Here is a 22,852-nt window from a genome sequence, read left to right on the forward strand (position 1 = left end):
TCTACTTTTTTATCTTTATCTTTTTTATTCCTTTCCATGATTTTAATGTGATTTTAAGAGTATCTTGTGATGCATGAAATAAAAAAATAATCCATAATCATATATAAATTAATTTATTAGTCATAAATTCATTTGTAACATTGACATTTTAATTACCTCTCTTTTTTAAATATCAAATTGTGTTCTAGGTTCAAAGGAAAAAACATGAAAATTAAACTGAGTTGCAATCTTGTATTGGTATAAAACCCATCAGCAAGTGAGATGTCTGAAAAGGAAGACATTTCGGAAGAGGCGGAGGATACCACTAGTCAATTCGGGAAAGAATCTAAATCACATTTGGTGGAGGAAACTGGATTTATTAAAGAAACATCAGCTTTATTAAAGGAAGCTTACGATGGGAAATCTTCCCCCCAGATTGGTGAAACGCATCCTAGAATGAATACATTAGGTATACGTGATGATACATCCACATCCTTCTCTGAAAGTAAGTCTAAGAGATATGAAGAACAAAGGAAAACTCAACTTTCGGGAACAGTCACTACATATGACAGCTCGCAGTCGACAACTGAAACTTCACAAGGTCCATCATTATCAGTAACTGAGATGACTGCTGAGAATCAGGCTCCTGTTGACTTCTTATCTCATGGAACATTAGGAAAAATTAGTCCACAACACTCTGAAGAAAATGAAAGAGGACTTGTCTTGTTGTCAGATGATTTTACTGTTAACCTAAAGGCCAGGGGTTTACAAGAATTCCCTAAGGACATTTTAAAAGTAAAATATGTAAAATATCTATATTTAGACGAGAACCAAATCAAAAGCTTTAAAGGAGCAGACTTAGGTGATCTGCTAGGACTTGAAATTCTGTCCTTGCAAGATAATCATTTATCATCACTTCCATCTGAAATTCAGTTACTTCGCAAGTTAAGGATATTAAATGTCAGTCACAACCAAATATCACATATTCCTAAAGAAATATCACAGCTTAGGAATATCAGGCGACTTTTTTTACATAACAATTACATTGAAAGTTTTCCTTCTGACTTAAAAAGTCTTAGGAACCTGGAAATTTTAAGTTTGGCTAAAAATAAGTTAAAAAATATACCAGCTACTTTGTCTAGTTTAGAAAACTTGAGCATTCTTAGTCTGGAATATAATCAATTAACAATATTTCCTAAAGTTCTGTGCTTCCTTCCAAAGTTAATTTCACTAAATATTACTGGAAACCTAATAAGCAGTTTACCAAAAGAAATTAGGGAGCTTAAAAATTTAGAAAAACTTCTAATGGATCATAATAAACTTACATTTTTGCCAGTGCAAATTTTTCACTTGCTCAAAATGCAAGAACTCCAACTGACTGACAATAAGTTAGAAGTTATTTCACACAAAATTGAAAATTTTAGGAAACTTAGAATTCTAATACTTGATAAAAATTTATTGGAAGAAATACCAGAGAAAATTTCCAACTGTGTAATGCTGGAATGCCTTAGTCTTAATGATAATAAATTAACAAAATTTCCTAAGAACATCCACAAGCTTAAAAATTTAAGGAAATTTTATATAAACAGAAATAATATAATGACAATACCTGAAGACATCTCACATCTTAATAATACATCCATTCTAGGACTTTCAGGAAATGTAATTACAGACGTTCCCATTGAAATAAAAAACTGCAGGAAAATAACTAAAGTTGACTTGAGTTATAATAAAATAATATATTTTCCAGTAGGTTTGTGTGCTTTAGAGTATCTCTATTACTTGAGTATTAATGGAAATTATATTTCAGAAATACCTGTGGCTATATCTTTCAGTAAACAACTGCTTCATTTAGAGTTTAATGAAAACAAATTCCTCAAATTTCCTGAGCACTTATGTTCTCTTAGTAATCTTCAATATCTGGATCTTGGTAAAAACCAAATAAGGAAAATTCCACCATCTATTTCCAATATGGTATCACTCCATGTTCTTATTTTATGCAATAATAAATTTGAAACTTTCCCTGTAGAAGTGTGTACTTTAGCAAATTTGCAAGTACTTGATATTTCAGAAAACCAAATACAGAAAATCCCTTCAGAGATCTGTAACTTAAAAGGAATTCAGAAATTAAACATCTCAAATAATCAGTTTATAAATTTTCCTATTGAACTGTGTCAACTTCAAGCACTGGAAGAGCTGAATATAAGTCAAATAAATGGGAGAAAGGTAAGAGACTGATATTTTGGGTTTTGTGGCAAAGGTGGGACTGGAGGGGATCAGAATCTAAGCTGTAGTGAATGTGTGTGTTTTAAATTTAGCTGGACTGTTTTATTTTTTAAAGGATATGCTTTTTTTTTAAACTTCAAACATAGCTTACAAATACACTTCTCAACACAAAGCTGTATAGGAAAACATCTCATTACAATGAAATGCCAAGAAAAGCTGAAAATTTTATACATTTCTTTTTATTTTAGTTTAATTATAAAAGGGGTTTTAAAGTTACGGATTAATATAAACACATTATTGGAAACTTGGAAAACTGATAAAAGTAAAAAAACAAAATTCTATAAGCACATCACTATATTAACTGTTGACCAGTACTGGTCATATGTTGAAACTTATTTTTTTAGTCTTTTTTTTTAAATGCATATGATTTTATAATCATTTATAAAAAGATTATATTCAAGTTTAAATTCTTTTATTTTCACTTAATGTAACATAAGCATTCCTCCATGCTATAACATTTATATAGATTTCTATTAATGAAAAGGACATTATCTAGCTACCTTTAATTTGACCATCATAGTCAAATAGACTGATAGAAGCCAGACTATTATCTAGGTTAAGATTCCCAAAGTCTGTGCCTCAAACTGTTTGGAGAGAGAGAGAGATTTGTTGTTCCACTTATTTATGCATTCATTGGTTAATTCTTGTATGTGCCCTCATCTGAGATTGAACCTGCAACCTGAGCATATCGGGGTGACACCAGCAAGGGCAATTTCCTCTTTTCTATTAACTCCTTCCTAGACTTCACCACATGACCCTCAAATCTACAAAACTGCAGCTGATTTCTCACCAGTGGTTTAGTCCCACAGTTCTTAATTTCCTCGGAAATTCTGTTCTTTTATTGTCTCAAACACAATGTAACTTCAAACTTCTCTTTCTTCCCTTCCAAACCTCTCCATTTGTTTGTGATGCCACTGTCTTTAAACCTGCCAATCTAGAAATCATGGAATCATCTTTGACTGTTCCTTTTCTATTGCCATTTCACTGAATATTACACCAAAATTGTCTAATTTTTTTCCTCTGAAAATGGGCTTTGGATAATGTCCCTTATATTCCAGTGTCACTATCTCCATTCTGGCCCATAGTCATCACTCACTTCATGTCTAGATTACTCCAAGAGCCTTCTGACTATTCTCTTTCATCCAGTCTCCTCCCTTTTATCAGAATTTGTCAAAACCACCAGACTTCATTCCAGAGGACTGTTCTCAGGAATCCAGATTGCATATCTATTGCCTACTCAGAGCGGGTGGTTGAAAAGGCACCAGTCCCTTCATTAACACATCATTTCAAACGTCAACAGATAGAAGAAAATGATTTACAAATCTCTTCTCAAAAAGACTATCCTGTATGTTGGAAAGATCACTTTGATAATTTCCTTGGGATGGAGGTGGCATATCCAAAGTATTAATTTACATAATAGCAGATGGTCACTAAACAGTCATCTGAAGATAAGTCAGGTTAAACACTGAACTTTTATTTTGCTAAGTGAAGAAGAATGCACAAAGGAATCTTCCTTCCATCATAGGTCTATCATCACACAGTTCTCAGGCATTTCCTCTAATAAATGTTGAGCAAGTAGTTAAAGCACCTATTTGAATCCTGGCTGGTGTGGCTCACTGGATTGAGCACCAGCCTGAAAATTGAATGGTCGCTGGTTTGATTCCCAGTCATGGCACATGCCTGGGTTGTGGGCCAGGCCCCCACTTGGGGGCTTGTGGGAGGCGACCTATTGATGTGTCTCTCACATGTTTCTCTCCCTCTCTTTCTCACTACCTTCCCTTCTTTCTAAAAGTAAATAAATAAAATCTTAAATAAGAAAAAGAATATGTTTAAAAAATTATCAAACTATGGGCCTGCCCACATGTCTTGATCCACCTTCTACATCATAGACCTGGCTCTTAAGTCTTCGCACAGCCTGGTTCCATGTTCCTTCTCCAAACATATCTCCTCTAAACAGCCACATATCTGCTATTGTACTCTTTATTTTGGCACTGAATTATGGATTACTTAATGCCGTTTCCTGATTATTTCATATGCATATGTTTTATTCCCGGAACCAAATTTTACCTTCTTTGAAGCTAGGGACTATTCCTTATGCTTCTTTTATATCTGGAAGGACCTTGAGCGCAATATCCAGTATTTACTGTGCTTGAATATTTCTGAGGGACCCATATATTCAAAATTCTTTCATTCACTCATAGAATTTTCTGTATTTCAAAAGCCACTTGTGATGATCTTATTCTCTGAATGTACATATTTTTCTTCACCTTAGCACAGTATCTTCATTTCTGTTTTTTTTTTTTTGCAGTACTTTTGTACTAGGAATATTTATTTGTGGTTACACTGTCAAACCATGTGAATACATTCTAAAGGAGTTTATTGAACACTCACCCAAAATGCATCATGCCTAGGAACGTGTACACACAAGGAACTAATAAAAAGCAATGTTGATGAAAATAGGAATAATTAGATCCAATGTGGGACAGGATAATTGGGAAAAAATTCAGGGAAGAGAATAAACTAAAGCAGAGTCAGATTTAGGAAGGGATAAGGTGGCAATGAACATCGTGTGTCTGGAGAGTGAGGAAAGTGGGTTTGCAAGCCCAGCGTTGAATTGTTAGAATGGGTCAGACTGGGGAGGTACTCGGATGCTACACAGTATGTGGTGGGTTTTAGCAAGGAAGGGAGTTGCAAAAAAATTGTGACATCGTGAAAACATCTCCTTTTTAAGACAAAAAATTCCCTCCTCTGTGATTTTTGGAGTTTTAGTCAAAGAAATATTTACTTAAAATATAACTGTTTAATCTTGGTTACAGTTAACAAGACTTCCACAAGAGCTGTCTAATATGACTCTACTTAAAGGACTTGACATCTCAAATAATGCCATCAGAGAGATTCCAAGAAATATAGAGGAATTGAGAAGTTTGGTTAGTTTAAATGCAAACAACAATCAAATAAATTGCCTGCCACCATCTCTTCTATCTTTAGAGAAGCTCCAGCAACTAAACTTGAGTGGTGAGTGTCAAGTATAATCAATAAGTAGAATTGTTATTGTCATTGTTGCAAATTTACTGACAAGACAGAACAACAAACAGAGAAGATAATGTAGTAAGTTCCCATTGGAAGGAAATGGCTATGTAGGTACAGGAGTGTGAGCAGAGCATAAGATCCAGTTCCTTCCCCGAGAGAAGTTATAATCCAACTGGGGAAACTGAACATTTTTTTATTCTATCTTCTCAGCCTGTACCATTTCTTCCCTTTCTGAACCTGAACTTATCCCTCCCTGTACATGCAACTACCCATGCAATCTTCGGTCAGCATTTTCTGTTTTCCCTTCTCTGCTGGATCCCCTGATCCTACAGCTAACCCCTACAATATTCCAATACCTTATAGTCTTTTACAAAGTAAATCACTATAATAACAAACAATAAGTAAATCACTTATTATAAAGAATTCCCAAAGAACAACAAACACTAGACTGGTATTTAAAAAAATAATTTTCATTGTGAAATATTTCAAACTTACAGAAAATAATAAGCACCTATGCACTTATATCCAGATATAAAGAATGTTGATTTTGTGATATTTACTTGAGATATTTGTTATTGTTAAAAAATAAAATAATAGAGTTGACACTTCCTTTGTACTGCTCCCCAAACTAGAAGTAACCACTAGATTGCAATTGGTGTATATCTTCTTACGATCCATGTTTTAAATATGTATATGTATGTATGTATGTATATATATATATCCGTAAAAATATTTTGCTTTTAAATTTTATTAAAATTTATACTATATGGTTTATAATTTATGATTCTGTAACATTTTTCATTATGTCATTTCTAAGATTATTCTATGTTAATACAATATATGCATAAACCTATTGCATTCATTTTTAAATGATGTATAATGTTAAATTATATGGTTTAACAACAATTACTCCATTATTCTGTTGGTAGGCAATTAAGTTGTTTCCAACTTGTTTGCTACTATAAATATCCTTGTACATGTTCCTGGTACTTATCAGCACTGAGTTTCTTTTTTTCCTTCTCATTACAAAAGTAATATATATTTATTACACAAAACATTAGAAGAAAACATAAATTTGAAAGTTAATATCCCCCATAAACCCATACCCAAAGACACAGCCATCACTGATAGATTTTTCCTATTATTCTATCATCCTCCTCCATATTCTAATCATACATTTAGCAATTAAATATTTACTGAGTACCTGCCATGTATCAAGCACCATTCTAGGTACAAGAAAAATCACATGCACTGAGTTTCTTTAGTGCACATAGCTATAAGTAGAATTGCTGGATCAGAGGATATATACTTCTTCAACTGTACCAGATGTGGGCAAATTGATCTTCACAGTCGTTTGTACCAGCTAACTGCAAGAACAGTTGAGTTTATGAATTATATTTTTCAGTTAAAAGTAACATTTAATTTATAATTTTTTAATCCTCACTTGAGGACATGCTTATTAATTTTAGAGGGAGGTGAAGGAAGACAGGGAGAGAGAGAGAGAGAGAGAGGGATAGAAATAGTGATTGATTGCCTATTGTTCACGCCCCGATTGGGACCAAACCAACAACCTAGGCCTGTGCCCTGACCAGGAATCAAACCCATGACCTTTTGGTTTTAGAGATGACACTCCAACCAACCAAACCACACTGGTCAGGGCAAAAAGTAACATTTATAATGGCAAGGATACCTCTTAAATTTAGAGAATTTTCAGATTAAAAACAAAGTTCCATCTTTTTGTTATCACCATACTCGTAATGCAGTAAAAGCTACAGTAATGCAACAATACTTAGATATAACGCAACTGGCATTTTTCACCTGAATCTTCAGAACTCTCAGTAAGCTGGCTATGCAGGTGCACATCAGTCATTTCATTAATTTTGCAGTAAGTCACAATAACTCAGGCCTGCAATTATATATTTTTTTGGTCCCACTTTTGTGTCATGGTGAAATTTTACTGGATTTTGGACATGACATACTCCACTCACTGTTTATGCATTAAAAAAATGGCTGCCCACAGCCTTCTGGCCCATTGGAGAACACGACTATCCAGAGGTCTTCTAGTACAGAATTAAGACAGAATGGGGAGATCACAGACTTTTTTGAAAGCTTAGTCAGCTTTTGAATTAGAAAAATATATCAGTCCGGATCCAGTCAGGAGACAGAGACCACAACATTAGTTAATGACCAAGTATATTATTAAATACATATCTGAAAGGGTAAAAAGAGAATTCTAAGGTTATCTCACAAAGATAGCAATGGCAGGAAGCAATAAATAACCACCCAAGGCCTGAAATTAAAGTTGGAATTAGTAAAACTTAAAAGCTTAAAGGAGAGGCCACGCCACAGTGCAACTTAGAAATCCAAGGATGGAGCACTGCTCAGCTGGTGCTGATTTCTCTGAATGTGTGTGTGTGTAACTGAGAGAGAGAGAGAGACAGAGACAGAGAGAGACAGAGACAGAGAGAGAGACAGCGAGACAGAGACAGAGGAGAGAGAGAGAGAGAGAAAGCTAGTTTTGCCAGTGTTGGGAAAACTGTAAACTGTGTTCAGATGTTGCTACAGCAAGGACCTGCTATTGGTGGGGTAAAAGAGCGCTGAGCCCACAGACATAGGTTTGGGGCTAAAAGGCAATTGCTAAACAACTGGCATGCTCAGTCACCAGCTTTTATTGCCAAATTTAAAGCTAGAAAGGCTGATTTCAAGTCTTGTAATTTAATATTTCGTCTATTCATAAAATGAACCTAAGAGGAATACCCATGCCATAAATTTGGTTGCGAGGAAAGAGACTTTGAAAGCAGAGAGCGTACTGAGAAAGCACTATTAAACAAAAGACGTCTGTTACTAACTGTAGTGAATTTAGGAAGATAACCTCTTAGAACCTCAGTTTTTCCATTAGCAAGATAAGAAAGCAGTAACTTCTGTCTGTCCATAGAGTTGTTGTGGGAATATAATTAGCTAAAACTTGTGAAAATATCAATATTTTGACAAATGTGAGATGTTGTACCAATAAAAAGGGATTTAGAGTAGAACAGACCTTAGTTAGAATTCTAGCTCCATAATTCACTAGGAATTTTTGTTAATGATAAGCTTCTATTCCTAGTCTGTACATGGAAATGATATCTACTATTTGGATTGTGAGCATTAAGTGAACAGTCACTAAGCACAGAAACTGATGTGGTGTAGGTTTAACAGATTTTAGCACCTCTCCTCCAGGAGCTAAAAGGTCAAATGAAAGGCAGGTAGACGAACATGTAAGCTGTTTGTAGTTGTCCTCAGAGAGAAGAACCTCACAGTTCTCTCTACAGATCTGCATTGATGATGCCATCATGCAGGCTTGTATCATCCCCTATCTGCAAGACAGCTAGTTATGCCAGTCTAGTTATATCTATTGATTACAGCTGGCATCCACTCTGCTAGTCAGTGCCTGTGCTAAACCAGTTGTTAAATATTTTTAGTATTGTTACTCCTTACATGGACAAATGTAACAGCTTCTGAAAGGACTGTCACCTATAGTTTCTCTCTTTCCTTTGTTATTGCCAATATTTAAAAATACTTTTTATTGATGCATATACATACCAGAAAAAGTGTATATAGAACTACCATATGATCCAGCAACTCTACTTCTGTGTATTCATCTGAAGGAAACAAAAAGAGAAACTTGAAGATACATGCACCCCCATTTGCATTGTAGCATTATTTATCTAAGCATCCACCAATGGATAGATGAATAAGTAAAATGTGGCCTATATATACAATGGAATATTATTCCTCCATAAACAGAAGGAAATCTTGCCATTTTTGACAACATGGATAAACCTTGAGGATATTATGCTAAGTGAAATAAATTGGAGAAAGACAAATACCATATGATCTAACTTACATGTGGAATCTTAAAAACAAAACAAAACACAACAAAATTCATAGATACAGAGAACAGATTGGTGGTTGCCAGCAGTGGAGGGGGGTGAGGGGTAGGCAAAACAGGTGAAGGGGGTAAAGAGATACAAACTTCCAGTTATAAAATAAATGAATCATGGGGATGTAATGTAAAGTATGGTGATTATAGTTAATAATATTTTATCATATATTTGAAAGTTGCTAAAAGAGTAGATCTTAAAAGTTCTTATCACAAGAAAAAACGTATAACCATGTATGGTAATGGATATAAACTACAGCTTTGGTGGTAATCATTTCACAATATATACAAATATCAAATTATATTGCTTCAGCGTCATCACAAGATGTCGATTCAACACGGGAGGAGACAGATACCATGTCACTCCCGAGTCGGACTGCACAGCCATTCTCGGCGGTGCAGATAGACTCTTAAGAAGCTACACCATCGTCTCTCGAGACGGACGGCTGCCGACGACAACGACGATTGCTCTGTTGTCATTAGTATGTCCATTACATCTCAATTTTTTAAAAAGTACATATTGTAAGTGTACAGCTCAATAAATTTTCACATACTGAAAAAGCCCACATTTCAGGACCTAGATCAGGAAACAGGACATTCCCAGAAATCCCTTTTTGCTCCCTTCAATCATTTCTCTCCCTTCTCTCAACCAAGGTTAACTATTATGATTTCCAATAGTGTGCTTTAAATGAAATCTTTAAATGTTGAGTCTGGATTTTCACTCAACATTGTGTTTGTGAAATTCATATTATTCTGTGTAGTTGTAGACCATTCACTCTTAATGCTGTATATAGTCCACTATATAAATATACTCTTTTATTTATTCTATTGATGGACATTTCATAGGAAAGCAATTGTTGACTTGTGGTCAGCTAAACTGGGTGATTTCAATCCTTTTAAAGTTATTGGGACTAGCTTTATGGCCCAGCATTTAGGCTACTTGGATAAAGATACCATTTAGTCTTATAAAAAGTATTCTGCAAATGTTAGATACAGTGTTTTATGAACCGATATTCATATAGGTCTAGTTGATCAATAGTCTTCTTGGACTCTCCTTATCTTTATTGGTATCTATGTCTTGCTATGTTAATTGCTTAGAGAGGGGTGTTAAAATCTACAGCTATGGTTATGGAATTGTATATTTTTCTTCATCAATTTTTTTCATATATTTTCAAGGGTTGTTATTAGCTTAATCCCCATTCAAGGGTGGACTAAGCTTAGCAATTTCGTTCTAAGGAACAGTATGGAAAGGAAAAAGAAATCTAAACATTACATTGGAGAAACCTGGCAGACTCTATTTTAGCCAACAGATCAAGTTCAATATCCCTACTGATGTCATGGGGGTATCAGGTACCCTGATGTGATAATGATTAGAGCATTTAACCTCTGCAGTATTCTTTCCAAAAACCTATAACCCCAGTCTAATCATGAGAAAATATATCAGATAAACACAAGTTAAGGAATATTCTATAAAATACCTAACCAGTATAACTCAAACTGTCAATATCATGAAAAACAAGGAAAGACTGAGAAACTGCCACAGATCAAAGGAAACTAAGAAGACATACCTATGCAGTGTACTATCTTGGATTGGATTCTGGAACAGCAAAAGGACATTAATAGAAAATCTAATGAAATCCAAAAATATCCAAAGTTTATTGAGTAGTGATGTGCCAATGCTAGTTTCTTAGATTTGACAAATGTAACATGATAACATGAGATAACATTGGGGGAAACGAAAACTAGCTGAGTATACAGGAACTCACTACAATTTCTGCAACTTTTTTGTAAACCTGAAATTATTCCAAATAAAAAAGTTTATTAAAAAAATTACCATCATACCTACTCTGTAAAGCCCTTTCCTGAATTATAATAGGAAAGCCTCCTTTGTCATTTTGCCATCATCTGTAAGAGAGAGGAACCACTGCTGTTTCTCTACTTCCTCAGTAAGAACTTCTAATTCTTATAATTTGCCAGCATTTGGAGGGTTCTCTGGTACTCTGCCAGTGAGACACAGTACATGCCCAATAGATAGATAGTTGTTATTTGTATCCATAGTTTTCTTTCTTTTTTTTCAAAGATTTTATTTATTTTCAGAGAGAGGGGGAGGGAGAGAGGGAGAGAAACATTGATGTGTGAAAGAAACATCGATCAATTGCCTCTCTCACACCCACAAACTGGGGACCTGGCCTGCAACCCAGGCATGTGCACTGACTGGGAATCGAACTGGCGACCTTTAGGTTTGCTGGATGATGCCTAACTCACTGAGTCACACCATTCAGGGTCATAGTTTTCTTTTACAGAAAGGTTCAATTCAATTAAAAGTTGTTTTTCTATTAGGAAATAATCTTACAGCCCTGCCTAGTGGTATCTACAACCTTTTTTCACTGAAGAATATAAATTTTGATGATAACCCTTTGCTGAGACCTCCAATGGAAATCTGTAAAGGAAAACAGCTGGTTACTATTGCACACTATCTACAGAGGGCAGATGAAAGAGATGGTAGGTGATGAGTGATTACCTTACAAATTATTGCTAGCATCATCTGTAAATTAAAAGACAGTTTGCATTAATTAGAGGCTTTCAATCTGGCAGAGAAATTAAAATATTTATCATTTTTCCCTTTTCAGAAGGTTAACAGTATTTTGATTATAATTCAGATTATTTATCTGGGTCCAAACAAATTGAATAATCAAAAATAGTTAAATTCAAGTGGAACAGTGGGCTACTTCCCACTTATTGGTCTCAATGCCTTACAATAGGTTTTTCATCATGGTTGCCAGACTCAGAGAATCCACTCCCATATTTCTTCATCACTTCTGATCTGTATTGCCATATGTAGTTGTTTTAAAAGTCATACTTGGCTTTGAAGGAAGTCCATAGATGCCTTCCATTGATGCCAATCAAAGTTTTTGGCCCACTATGACCACCTGTCTGCAATCCTTAGACAGTTTTTATTCCTTCTGACTTTAAGTGCTCCTTTGGTTGGCCTGATTATTTCATAGAGAGGTTCATTTTCTTTAAATGTCCTTCCATTGATCTAGATGCAGACTGGTTTCTCCAAGTCTCTGGGAGGGAAGTTTCACTGTCCAATTCTTTCCCTGCGGCTGGGTTCTCAATGACTAAGCTTTTTCCTGTGGCTCTGACCTTGCTGCTTATTGTCGATCCTCAGAATAAATCCAGATTTAGGTCCTCCATTTTAATTCAGTATTTAAGAAGTGTTAAATCGATTTAATAAATATTGTACCAGATTAGGGACAGTACAAAACTGTCCCCTAAAATTATTCTATCATGTACCATTGCCTTAGGTAATCAGAAGCTTACATTAGCATAATCTCATAACCTAATGAGATGGTCACTAAAAATGTACACTACTCTTGTAAGCCACATTACACATCCATATTCAGAAGCTATTGCAAGAGTTGAGACTCACTGATGGAAAAAATCCAAGAAATAAAATTAAAAGTCATAGTTGATGTTTTCACTAACTTGCTAACCAAGTTGGTTCTGCTAATTATTATCATAAAAAGGGACATATTGTGGTAACTTCATTTCCACAAAATAAAGTTTTTAGGGGTTTCCGAGGATCCATATAAAATTCTTATTAGGTAACAGTACTTTAGAAAAAGGCTGTAAACTTCATGACTGAACCTCCTTGCTAAAATTCTGTTACTCAAATTCTTCAGGAAGGATGATTCATGTGGTTCTAGCCTGTATGGCAAAAGTACAATGGGCAGTGGTAATAATATCAAAGTCAGCAAAAATGAGAACCCTAGCCATTTATCTCCTTTCTTGATGCCCAAGGGGCTTTCATACTGCAGGGTGGGCACCCAAAGAGAGTAGAAAGGATGTCATCATGGGAGATGTACTTACTGTGCAAATAACAAAAAACGTAGGTCCCTTCCTAAAAATTTTACTTAGATTAGATTTTCATTTATATCATTAGTATATAATCTAGCTTGAGGTACTAATGGTATGAGTAAAATAAACAGAAAGCATAGAACATATTTGAGATGATTACAGAGGGGTGAGAGATTGCTAGTTCCTAAAAATTTCCAAAGTACCTTGGGTTAACCAAAACAAAAAAATTAATATAGTTCAAATTAGCTAGACTTCCCCCCCCTCTATATCTAGACATTAATAAAATACATTATTTGAATATAAAATATAAATATATACACCATATTTATAGAAGATGTGAACTTGGCTTCTCAAGATAGTACATAAAGAAATATATTAAACAGCCAGTTTATATACCCGGTCTGCATTTTACTTCTCAATTTAACTTGACATATACATTTGGTAGGAGCACAGAAAGAAAACCTAGACATAATATTAACTCAAAATAGTATGTTTTCAAAAGTGATGGCCTAAATTTTCTTTCATGTTCAAATGCAGAGAAAATCTTAGAGAAGATCTTCCAGATAGTTGCCAACAACATCACTCAAACAAACTTTAAATTTTTGTGTCAAAAATTAAACCTGGTAATCTCAGAAACTGATTTGTCTACAAAGAGGTATGTACGAATGACAACAGATGGTATAAGCTTACTCTTATGCTCTGATTTATAGTATATTATATAAATTATATATATTATTATATATCTAGAATGGCTGTGAAACATTCATACTAACATCAACTCTAATTTGCTATAAAACGCTGATTTTAGTTCATTATATACTTGAGATCCGCATGAGTATAGGTAGTAGTTAAGAATAAGGGATCTGAGGACACACTGCTTAGTTTTAAATCCCAACCAGTTTTGTGACCTTAGATAAGTCCTTTAACTTTTCTGGGTATCAGTTTCTTCACTAGTGAAATGAATATACTTACCTAAGAGAGCTGTCATATGATCAAGTTATAAAGCATGTAGAAATGAAGGAGTAATGTACTGATTTATCATAAATAATCCATAATAATTGTTTTGAGGTCTTGAGAAAATCAGAATTAAATGTTAATTGAATTGTCGATTTTCTGCAAGGAAGCAAGGGTGGCATGGGGTTAGTATTTCCTCTCTATGTGCTAAACTTTGCTAACAGTCCAATTAACACAGTTAATTAATAGTTAATTGGACTACCTTTACCAATTAATTTAATCCTAATTTCAATCTGGTAAATTGGTTAAAAACCTAGATATACAGTATTTAAGTAGTTTAAAAATGTTTTTTACGTTATTATTTAAAAATTTTTCAGCACTGTTTCATTAAGTAAGAGAGTCCACCAAGCACTTACTAGATGGAAAATGGAAAGTAACAACTTGTCCACTGCTGCTTTAAGAGACCAACTAACTCGGGCGATAACTATGATAGGAGCATATGAAATTATGGACAAAATAACAGCTTTAAAACTTTTTACATGTGCCATTAAATTCTGAACAGTGTATCCATAATAAAAACTGTAAACACAGGATGTATACTTATATAATTAAAACTGCATGTCAGTGAATTGCATGTCATGTCTCTTTACATGCATCTCTTTTTTTAAATATATTTTATTGATTATGCTATTACAGTTGTCTCAGTTTTCCCCCTTTTCCCCCACTCCAGCCAGTATGCCCTATTACCTCTGGCAATTCCCCCACTTAGTCACATCCATGGGTCATGCATATAAGTACTTTGGCTTCTTAATTTCCTATGCTGTTCTTAACATCCCTATTTTGTGTCTGCCAATTTGTGCTTTTTCATCCCTGCATCTTTACCCTATTTTCCCCTTCTCCCTCCCAACTGATAACCCTCCAAATGATCTTCTTATTTATGATTATGTTTCTGTTCTGCTTGTTTACTTAGTTTGTTTTTTAGATTCAATTATTGGTAGTTATGAATTTATTGCCATTTTAATGTTCATAGTTTTGATCTTCTTTTTCTTAAACAAGTCCCTTTAACATTTCATATAATGATGGCTTGGTGATGATGAACTCCTTTAGCTTTACATTGTCTGGGAAGGACTTTATCTACTCTTCTGTTCTAAATGATAGCTTTGCTGGATAGAGTAATCTTTGTTTTTTTTTAATTTTATTTTTTGTTATTCAATTACAGTTGTCCCATTTTTCCCCCATTGCTCCCCCCTCCCAGCCCATCCCTTCTCCCACAATCATATCCCTCCCCGTTGTCCATGTCCATGAGTCATTCATATACGTTCCTTGACTAGACCCTTCCCTTACTTATCCCCCTTCTCTCCCTCCCCCCTCCCCCCTATTGACTGCTATTCTGCTCTTTGCCTATTTAGTTCGTTTGTTTGTGTTGCTCTTTAGTTTCCTGTATTGGGTGATATCATATGGTATTTTTCTTTCTTTGCCTGGCTTATTTCACTAAGCATAATTCTCTCTAGTTCCATCCATGTTGTTGCAAATGGCAGGAGTTCCTTCTTTCTTTCTGCTACATAGTATTCCATTATGTAAATGTACCACAGTTTTTTGATCCACTCATCCACAGATGGGCACTTAGGCTGTTTCTGGATAGAGTAATCTTGGTTGTAGATCCTTGCTATTCATCACCTTGAATATTTCTTGCCAGTCCCTTCTTGCCTGCAAAGTTTCTTTTGGGAAATCAGCTGACAGTCTTATAGGCACCCATTTGTAGGTAACTCTGCTTTTCTCTTGCTGCTTTCAAGATTCTCTCTTTATCTTTAACCTTTGGGATTTTAATTATGATGTGTCTTGGTGTGGTCCTCTTTTGGTCCATTTTGTTTGGGACTCTCCATGCTTCCTTCACCAAATTAGGGCCGTTTTCTTTCATTATTTTTTAAAATAAGTTTTCAATTTCTTGCTCTTTTAGCACCCCTGTAACTGCTGGAATGCTTGGAGTTGTCCTAGTGTTTGCATAGGCTATCCTTATTTTTTTTTTTATTCTTTTTTCTTCTTGTTCTGATTGGTTGTTTTTACCTTCCTATGTTCCTAATAATGATTAGGATTTGATCTTGGCTCCACCCACCCTACTGTTGTTTCTCTGTAAACTGTTCTTTATTTCCTTAGTGTATCCTGCAGTTCTGCCTGGGTCTTTTTTATGCTGTTGAGGTCCTCACTAAATTCCCTGAGCATCCATATAACCAGTGTTTTGAAATCTGCTTATGACAGATTGCTTATCTCCATTTTGTTTAGTTCTTTTTCTGGAGTTTTGCACTGTTCTCTCATTTGGGCCATATTTCTGTGTCTTCTCCTTTGGGCTGTTACGGCTACATAAACACTCTGAAGCGGTGTATAAAGTTAAGCAAAGCATTTTTAATAATGGCCAGGAGTTGTGCAGACCCTGAGCAGGTCTTTAACATGCTCCAACCTACAATGGAGTCTAAACTCTGGGTTTTTATACTGGTGCAGTCTCTTTGTTTCTTCTTTGGCGGGAAACAGCCTTAGGAAGAGGGGGCTGGGCAGGACTGCAGGAATGTCTTGGCAGTAACAGGAACAGAAATTCGCAAGGCTATAAGGTTATCTCCAGTAGCAGCATAGCTCTTCAGCCAGGGATGAACTCCCTGTGAAGCAATTTATTTTCAAAGGGCTAGACATTCTGCAAAGCACAACCTTCACAAATGTTATAAACCAGACACAAGCAAGCAAATGGGAGGTGATAGAGGCTGAGGTGCTTTTAGCTTGTAAATCACTAATTGCTATAACACTCCTTTTTACATTTCTTTTTCCAAGGCCTTTTAGCAAGTCCTTTCTACTTCTTACAAAGAACATTTGAAGCCCCTATATATTTACATATTTAGCAGACCTTTGAAACTTTTTACAGGGAACATTTGGTGCCTCTACAGGGCAACCTCCCTGTGTTTGTTTCTATGTATTAGGTAGAGCTTTTAAGACTCCTTATCTTGGTAGCATGGTCTAGTGTAGTAGGGTCCAATGGCACAACCACTCCCATCACCCAAGCTATGTACTTGAGGTCCACCCTTATGTGGGCTGAGTACACCACCTTGTAGTTGAGCCCTGATTGCTCTTGGCAGGTCAATGGGACGGATTTCCCAGGCCAGTCAGCTTCAAGGACTGTGACCACTAATCACCAATGTCAGCCCTCCATGGAGGATTAGTTGTGTGGGGGCGGGGTGGTGGTGCTCTGACATGGTCTGTAGCTGTCCACTGGGAATGTGCAGGCTCTGAGGTTTCCCTGGTAGTGCAGGCCTAGGTCAGCCCCAACATGTGTTTTGCCTGGGGCCATCCTGCTTGAGCTATAAAGCAATCTAAGATGGTTGCTAGAGATTCCCAGGTGAAGCCAAGCTGTGAATCTAGGCTGGCTGCTGCTAGTGCCAGGCCATGAGCCACTTAGCAAGAGGTTTAGGGGCTGGGGTCTCACTGAGGCTGGCTGTTACTTGTTTGAGAGGATTTAGGAAGCTGTGAAGCATGAGCCAAGACTAGCCATTCATATAGAAAAACATCCCTGGTGGGCTCATAAGTTGGGTGAGACAGAGTCTTTGGGGATCTCCAGGGCAGGGCAAACAATGTTAGCCAGGTTGATGGGAGTCTCAGATTTGGCACCAGACTTCTGGCTCTTTGGCTCTGTGGCTCTGTGGGGGGAGGGTTCAGAAAAGGGACAATATCCTCTGTCTGCCTTTCTTCTGGGAGAAAGCTGTCCCCCAGCTCATGCCTTGACGCCAGACACTTCAGCTCCTCCCTGTGTTACAGAACCCCTGGGCTGCTCCAATTGAAAACAAACCCACGGGCTCTTTAGTTAGGGGTCCGATTGCCCGCCGCCAGAATTACAACTCTTAATACTTCAGTTGAGTGAAAAGAAAATTGTTTATTTAACAGTTACACATATCCTTGTCTCTGCCCTACAAAACCTAGCCAGTTTTAGGAAGGTCAGAAACACCGTTTCCCTACTTCCCAAACACAGTTCAGCTTTACCAGCGGCTGTCAATCACTCAGTTCTGATTGGAGAGGTCCTTTCTGTGCTGTGGTGCCCTTCAGCTCTCAATACAAAACCGCCAGGATTCTCAGCCTCCTTGCAAACTGTCTTCTTCCTGTAAACCGCGTGGATCTCCTCTCCTTCTCCAGAGCACCACTGCGAACACCCGCCAGCGAGGGAGACAGCCCCAGAGAGCGCCCCACTAAGTGTTCGCAGCTGCCTATATATCCCTGACTGCGTCCTGTGACGCAGTGGGTGTTGCCAACAGTTCTGACCATTCACAGAACCCCACATAGGCTCTGTGTGCTTTCCATAATGTCCCCTGGTTCAAGACTCCTCCCATCCACCTGAGGCCTTGGAAGCATCCAAGCAATTTTGCATAATGAAAGACACCAGCAATCAGCCTCAGGCATGTGGAAGCATTCTGAAAGCTGCTTCCTTCTCCCCATCCCCCAGCCACAAACTCAGGGGATTTTTGGACTCCCCTGTTTCTGTAACACCTGTATGCCAATGATGCCTTTCAAGCTGCTACTCTGGTGCTGTTAACTCAGAGGGCGTGAGTCTGAGTAAGTCTGTTTGTGGGTTCTTTAAGAGGAACTGCTTGGGACTCCATAAGTTTCTTCCACTGACTCAATCTCCACTGGTTTTCACAGCCAGGATTTTGGGGGACTTATCTCCTTGGTACTGGAACCCTGGGCTGGAGAGCCTGGAATTGGGCTGTCACTCCTTGCTCCCCAAACATTCCTCCTGAATTTTTATCCACCACACATAGATGTCTGACCAGCCCATTCCACAACTCCATCCCTGATATCAATTCTGGTGTTGTCAGACTTCCATTCAACTTGATTTTTGATGGTTCTGAGTGATGAATGTTCTATATTTTAGTTGTAACTTTCATGTGGTTGTGTGAGGAGGTGAGCTGTATTTACCTATGCCACCATCTTGACTGGAATTCTGCCTTGGCTTTTTTTATGCAGTTGAAGTACCCAATGAATTCCTTGAGCATCCTAATAACTGTAGGGGCACCAAATAGTCCCTGTAAAAAGTTTCAATATGTAAGTATGTAAAGGCTTTAAATGTTCTTTGTAAGAAGTAGCAAGGACTTGCTAAAACGTCTTGGAAAAAGGAATGTAAGAAGGAGTGTTATAGCAATTAGTGATTTACAAGCTAAAAGCACCTCAGCCTCTATCACCTCCCATTTGCTTGCTTGTGTCTGGTTTATAACATTTGTGAAGGTTGTGCTTTGCAGAATGTCTAGCCCTTTGACAATAAATTGCTTCACAGGGAGTTCGTCCCTGGTTGAAAAGCTATGCTGCCGCCGAAGATAACCTTACAGCCTTGCGAATTTCTGTTCCTGTTACTGCCAAGACATTCCTGCAGTCCTGCCCAGCCCCCTCTTCCTAAGGCTGTTTCCCGCCAAAGAAGAAACAAAGAGACTGCACCAGTATAAAAACCCAGCGTTTAGACTCCATTGTAGGTTGGAGCATGTTAGAGACCTGCTCAGGGTCTGCCCAACTCCTGGCCATTATTAAAAATCCTTTGCTTAACTTTATACACCGCTTCAGAGTGTTCAATCTTGCCTATGTAGCTGTAACATAACCAGTGTTTTGAACTCTGCATCTGATAGATTGCTTATCTCCATTTTGTTTATATTTTCTGGAGTTTTGTTCTGTTCTTTCATTTGGGCCATATTTCTTTGTCTCCTCATTTTGGCAGACTCTCTGTTTGTTTCTATATATTAGGTAGAGCTGCTTTGACTTCCTCAGTAGCATGACCTATTGTAGAAAAGCTCACTGGTAAGTTGGATGGGGCAGAGCCTTAGGTAATTGCCAGGGTGGGGCAACCCTTGTGAATCAGGTTGATGGAGTCTCAGATATGGTGTTGCCACTCTGTGGCTCTGTGTGGAGGGCTCAGAAAGGGTACAATTGCTGCCTGCCTGGATTCTGGAGTTTTGTCCTGAAGGAAGCTGTCCCCTGGCACTCACCCTGATGCCAGACACTTCAATTTCTCCCCATCTGCGGCTGGAGCTCTTCCAGCTGCTGCCCCAGTGCTGGAGCCCAGACAGAACAAACCTGCATAAGTCCTAAGTCCATTGCAGGCTTTTAAAGAGAAGACACGTATCCTGCAATTTCTTCTGCCACCCCAAACCCCACTTCATTTTATAGCCAGAAGTTATGGGGACTTATCTTTCTGGCACTGGAACCCTGGGCTGGGTGGTTTGGTGTGCACCTGTGATCCCTCCCTCCTGAGGTGCCCCTCCCAGTTTTTATCCACCACACACTGGTGTGGGACCACCCCTTCCACATCTCTACCCTTCCTACCTGTCTGGATGAATGTGACTTTTTAAATTCCCTGGTCTTTGAACTTCCATACAGCTCAATATTCTAACGGTTCTGGGTGATAGTTGTTTTGTAGTTAAGTTGTAATTTTTGCTGTGGTTGTGCAAGGCGAGCCGTGTTTACCTATGCCTCCATCTTTCCCAGGACTTCACATGCATTTCTAAGGGATAGTGACAATTTATAACTACCACTCTAATATGTTAAAATAAAATATTAGAAACTGTTTTGTGTATTTGTTCTGCTGTCCTGGAATTAAAATAAGTTTAAAAAAAAATTCCATTTAAGAATCCTTTGTGCCCTGGATGGTGTGGCTCAGTGAATTGATTGCTGACCTGTGAAGCAAAAGGTTGCCAGTTCAATTCCCAGTCAGGGTACATGCCTGGGTAGTGGGCCAGGTCCACAGTTGGGGGTGTATGAGGGGCAACTGATCGATGTATCTCTTGCACATTGATGTTTCTCTCCCTCTCTTTCTGTCCCTTCCCCTTTCTCTAAAAATAATAAAATACTTTAAAAAATTCTAACCTGGTTATTTAAAGGAGAGAGTTTTTAAAATAAAATTTTTTAAAAATTAAAAATATAAAAATTCTTTGTCATATAATGTTTTATATAACCCCAGATTTATAGGTAATAAGGTAATTAGTAACTTTGATTGGAGTTAGAAAGCAGAGCAGTTTAAAACTGAAATCAATGTCCTATCCCTACAGTTTCTTCACTAGGAATGGGATAGCTCTGTTAAACATAAACCACAGCCAGGGTTAGTAAACCTCTAGTTAAGTGTCCACATAGGACTGGTGGAGTGGTTTATTGCCTGTCGTGCATGCCTCTCCCCTTCTTCTATCAGAAACACTCTTTCATATGGGGAACCCACTTCATATATTTTAGATGGAGCTAATCTTGTCATTTGCAATCGTCTTTCCCCTGCCCTGAAGCTACTAATACCAAGGTCTTCTACCCATCTAACTACAGTGAATGATTCAGGGATAGCCAATTGCCTCAAGCCAGGCCATTAAGAATTTGCCTTGGGCCTTTCTGCACAGCTATCAGGGAAGATGGACTCTTTCTTCTGGTAGGTTATGAGTCTTGGAGTCTTGGTCTATCATGTATACCTTGTGGGAGTCTGTCTGAGAGCTGGTTGAGGAGAGAGAGAGAGAGATGGATTCCAGCTATATTAGTCAGGGTTCTCAAAAGAAACAGAACATTCACAGTATGTATGTGTATATATATATATATATATATATATATATATATATATATATATTTTTTTTTTTTTTTTTATTAGTGTAGGCTCTGTATTTCAAACTCAGGATTTCCTGGATCCAGGACCCATACCTGTTGCCTCTCTGACAGACATGTGCATTTCAATAAAGGATGCTGGGACAACTGAACACATGCAAAAAAATGAGTATGGACGCCTATCTCATATACCATATACAAAAATTAACTCAAAATGGATCGGTCCTATACATAAGAGATAAAACTATATAACTCTTAGAAGACAACACAGGCATAAATCTTCATGGCCTTCGGTTAGGCAATGGTTTCTTGGATATGACACCTAGTGCAAGCAACAAAGAAAAAAACAATGATAATTTACTGTGGCCTATTACTGTAAAGATATAATTTCAAAGCTACTGCCAGGTCTTTTGTGTCACTGAAAAATATCCATCAGCAGTACATAGTCCTATTATTTCAAATGCTCTAGTTGGCATGGTTTGAAACCCAGAGGATGCTCAATGGGAAACCACCCCACTGCATAATCATGTACGGTGCCATCTCTGTTAAGCGCAGGGAAATCTGTATGAATTTAGCTGCATTTAGGAAAGTTTCTCTTCGTTTACTTGACCTTACATTGTCCCAGAGCTGAGAAATGTTTGTCCCTGGAGTGCGTGCACGCATGTGTGCATGCGTGTGTGTGTTAGGTCCAATCAGTTACCAGAAAACTACAGGAGAAATGAAGATGTACATTTCATTTCACACTGGTGTAGACACTTGTGTGGTCCAGACTTGAGGTGTCAAATGAGACAGTTTTGCTGAACTTCCTCTTACTGAAAAACTCAAGAGAAATATTTTGCATAATTGTGCCCTATGAACTGCCCTGCTGGGGAGGGGTAAGGTGGAGTTTGGGTGTGGGTGGGCTATATATCCTACGGTGAAATAACTCTGTGGGTAGGGATTAGAGTGCTCCTAAATAGAAATTTTTAACAGTAGGAATTAAAGAAAACCCCTTCACTGAGAGGGAGTAAAGTAAATTTTAGGCAGTACAACCAGATACTGCTGTGTCCATGAAGGAAACTTCCAGTTCACATGAACTGTTTTAATATTTTCTTATTTCCCTTTGACTTTAGAAATAGTCATGCTTAGCATCTGATTTTAGTTTTTCTCTTGGGTTCTAAAATTTTATTTTATTATCTACAATCCTTCAGTAAAGCTCTAAAGGCATATTCACATGTAGGCAGTGTGGTTTTG

General features: G+C 37.3%; 1 protein-coding gene across 1 annotated transcript; it reads left to right on the forward strand.

Moving 5' to 3' along the window:
• Positions 1-261: 261 nt before the first annotated feature.
• On the forward strand, positions 262-14,587 carry LRRD1 (leucine rich repeats and death domain containing 1). Its single transcript, XM_090287859.1, has 5 exons — positions 262-2,205; positions 5,082-5,280; positions 11,555-11,716; positions 13,613-13,730; positions 14,407-14,587. Exons 1-5 carry the CDS (start codon positions 262-264, stop codon positions 14,585-14,587), a joined length of 2,604 nt encoding a protein of 867 aa, XP_090143985.1.
• The last annotated feature ends 8,265 nt before the right edge of the window (positions 14,588-22,852 follow it).

Source organism: Furipterus horrens, unplaced genomic scaffold, assembly GCF_987537825.1.
Source record: "Furipterus horrens unplaced genomic scaffold, mFurHor1.1.pri manual_scaffold_9, whole genome shotgun sequence".
Lineage (NCBI taxonomy): Eukaryota > Metazoa > Chordata > Mammalia > Chiroptera > Furipteridae > Furipterus > Furipterus horrens.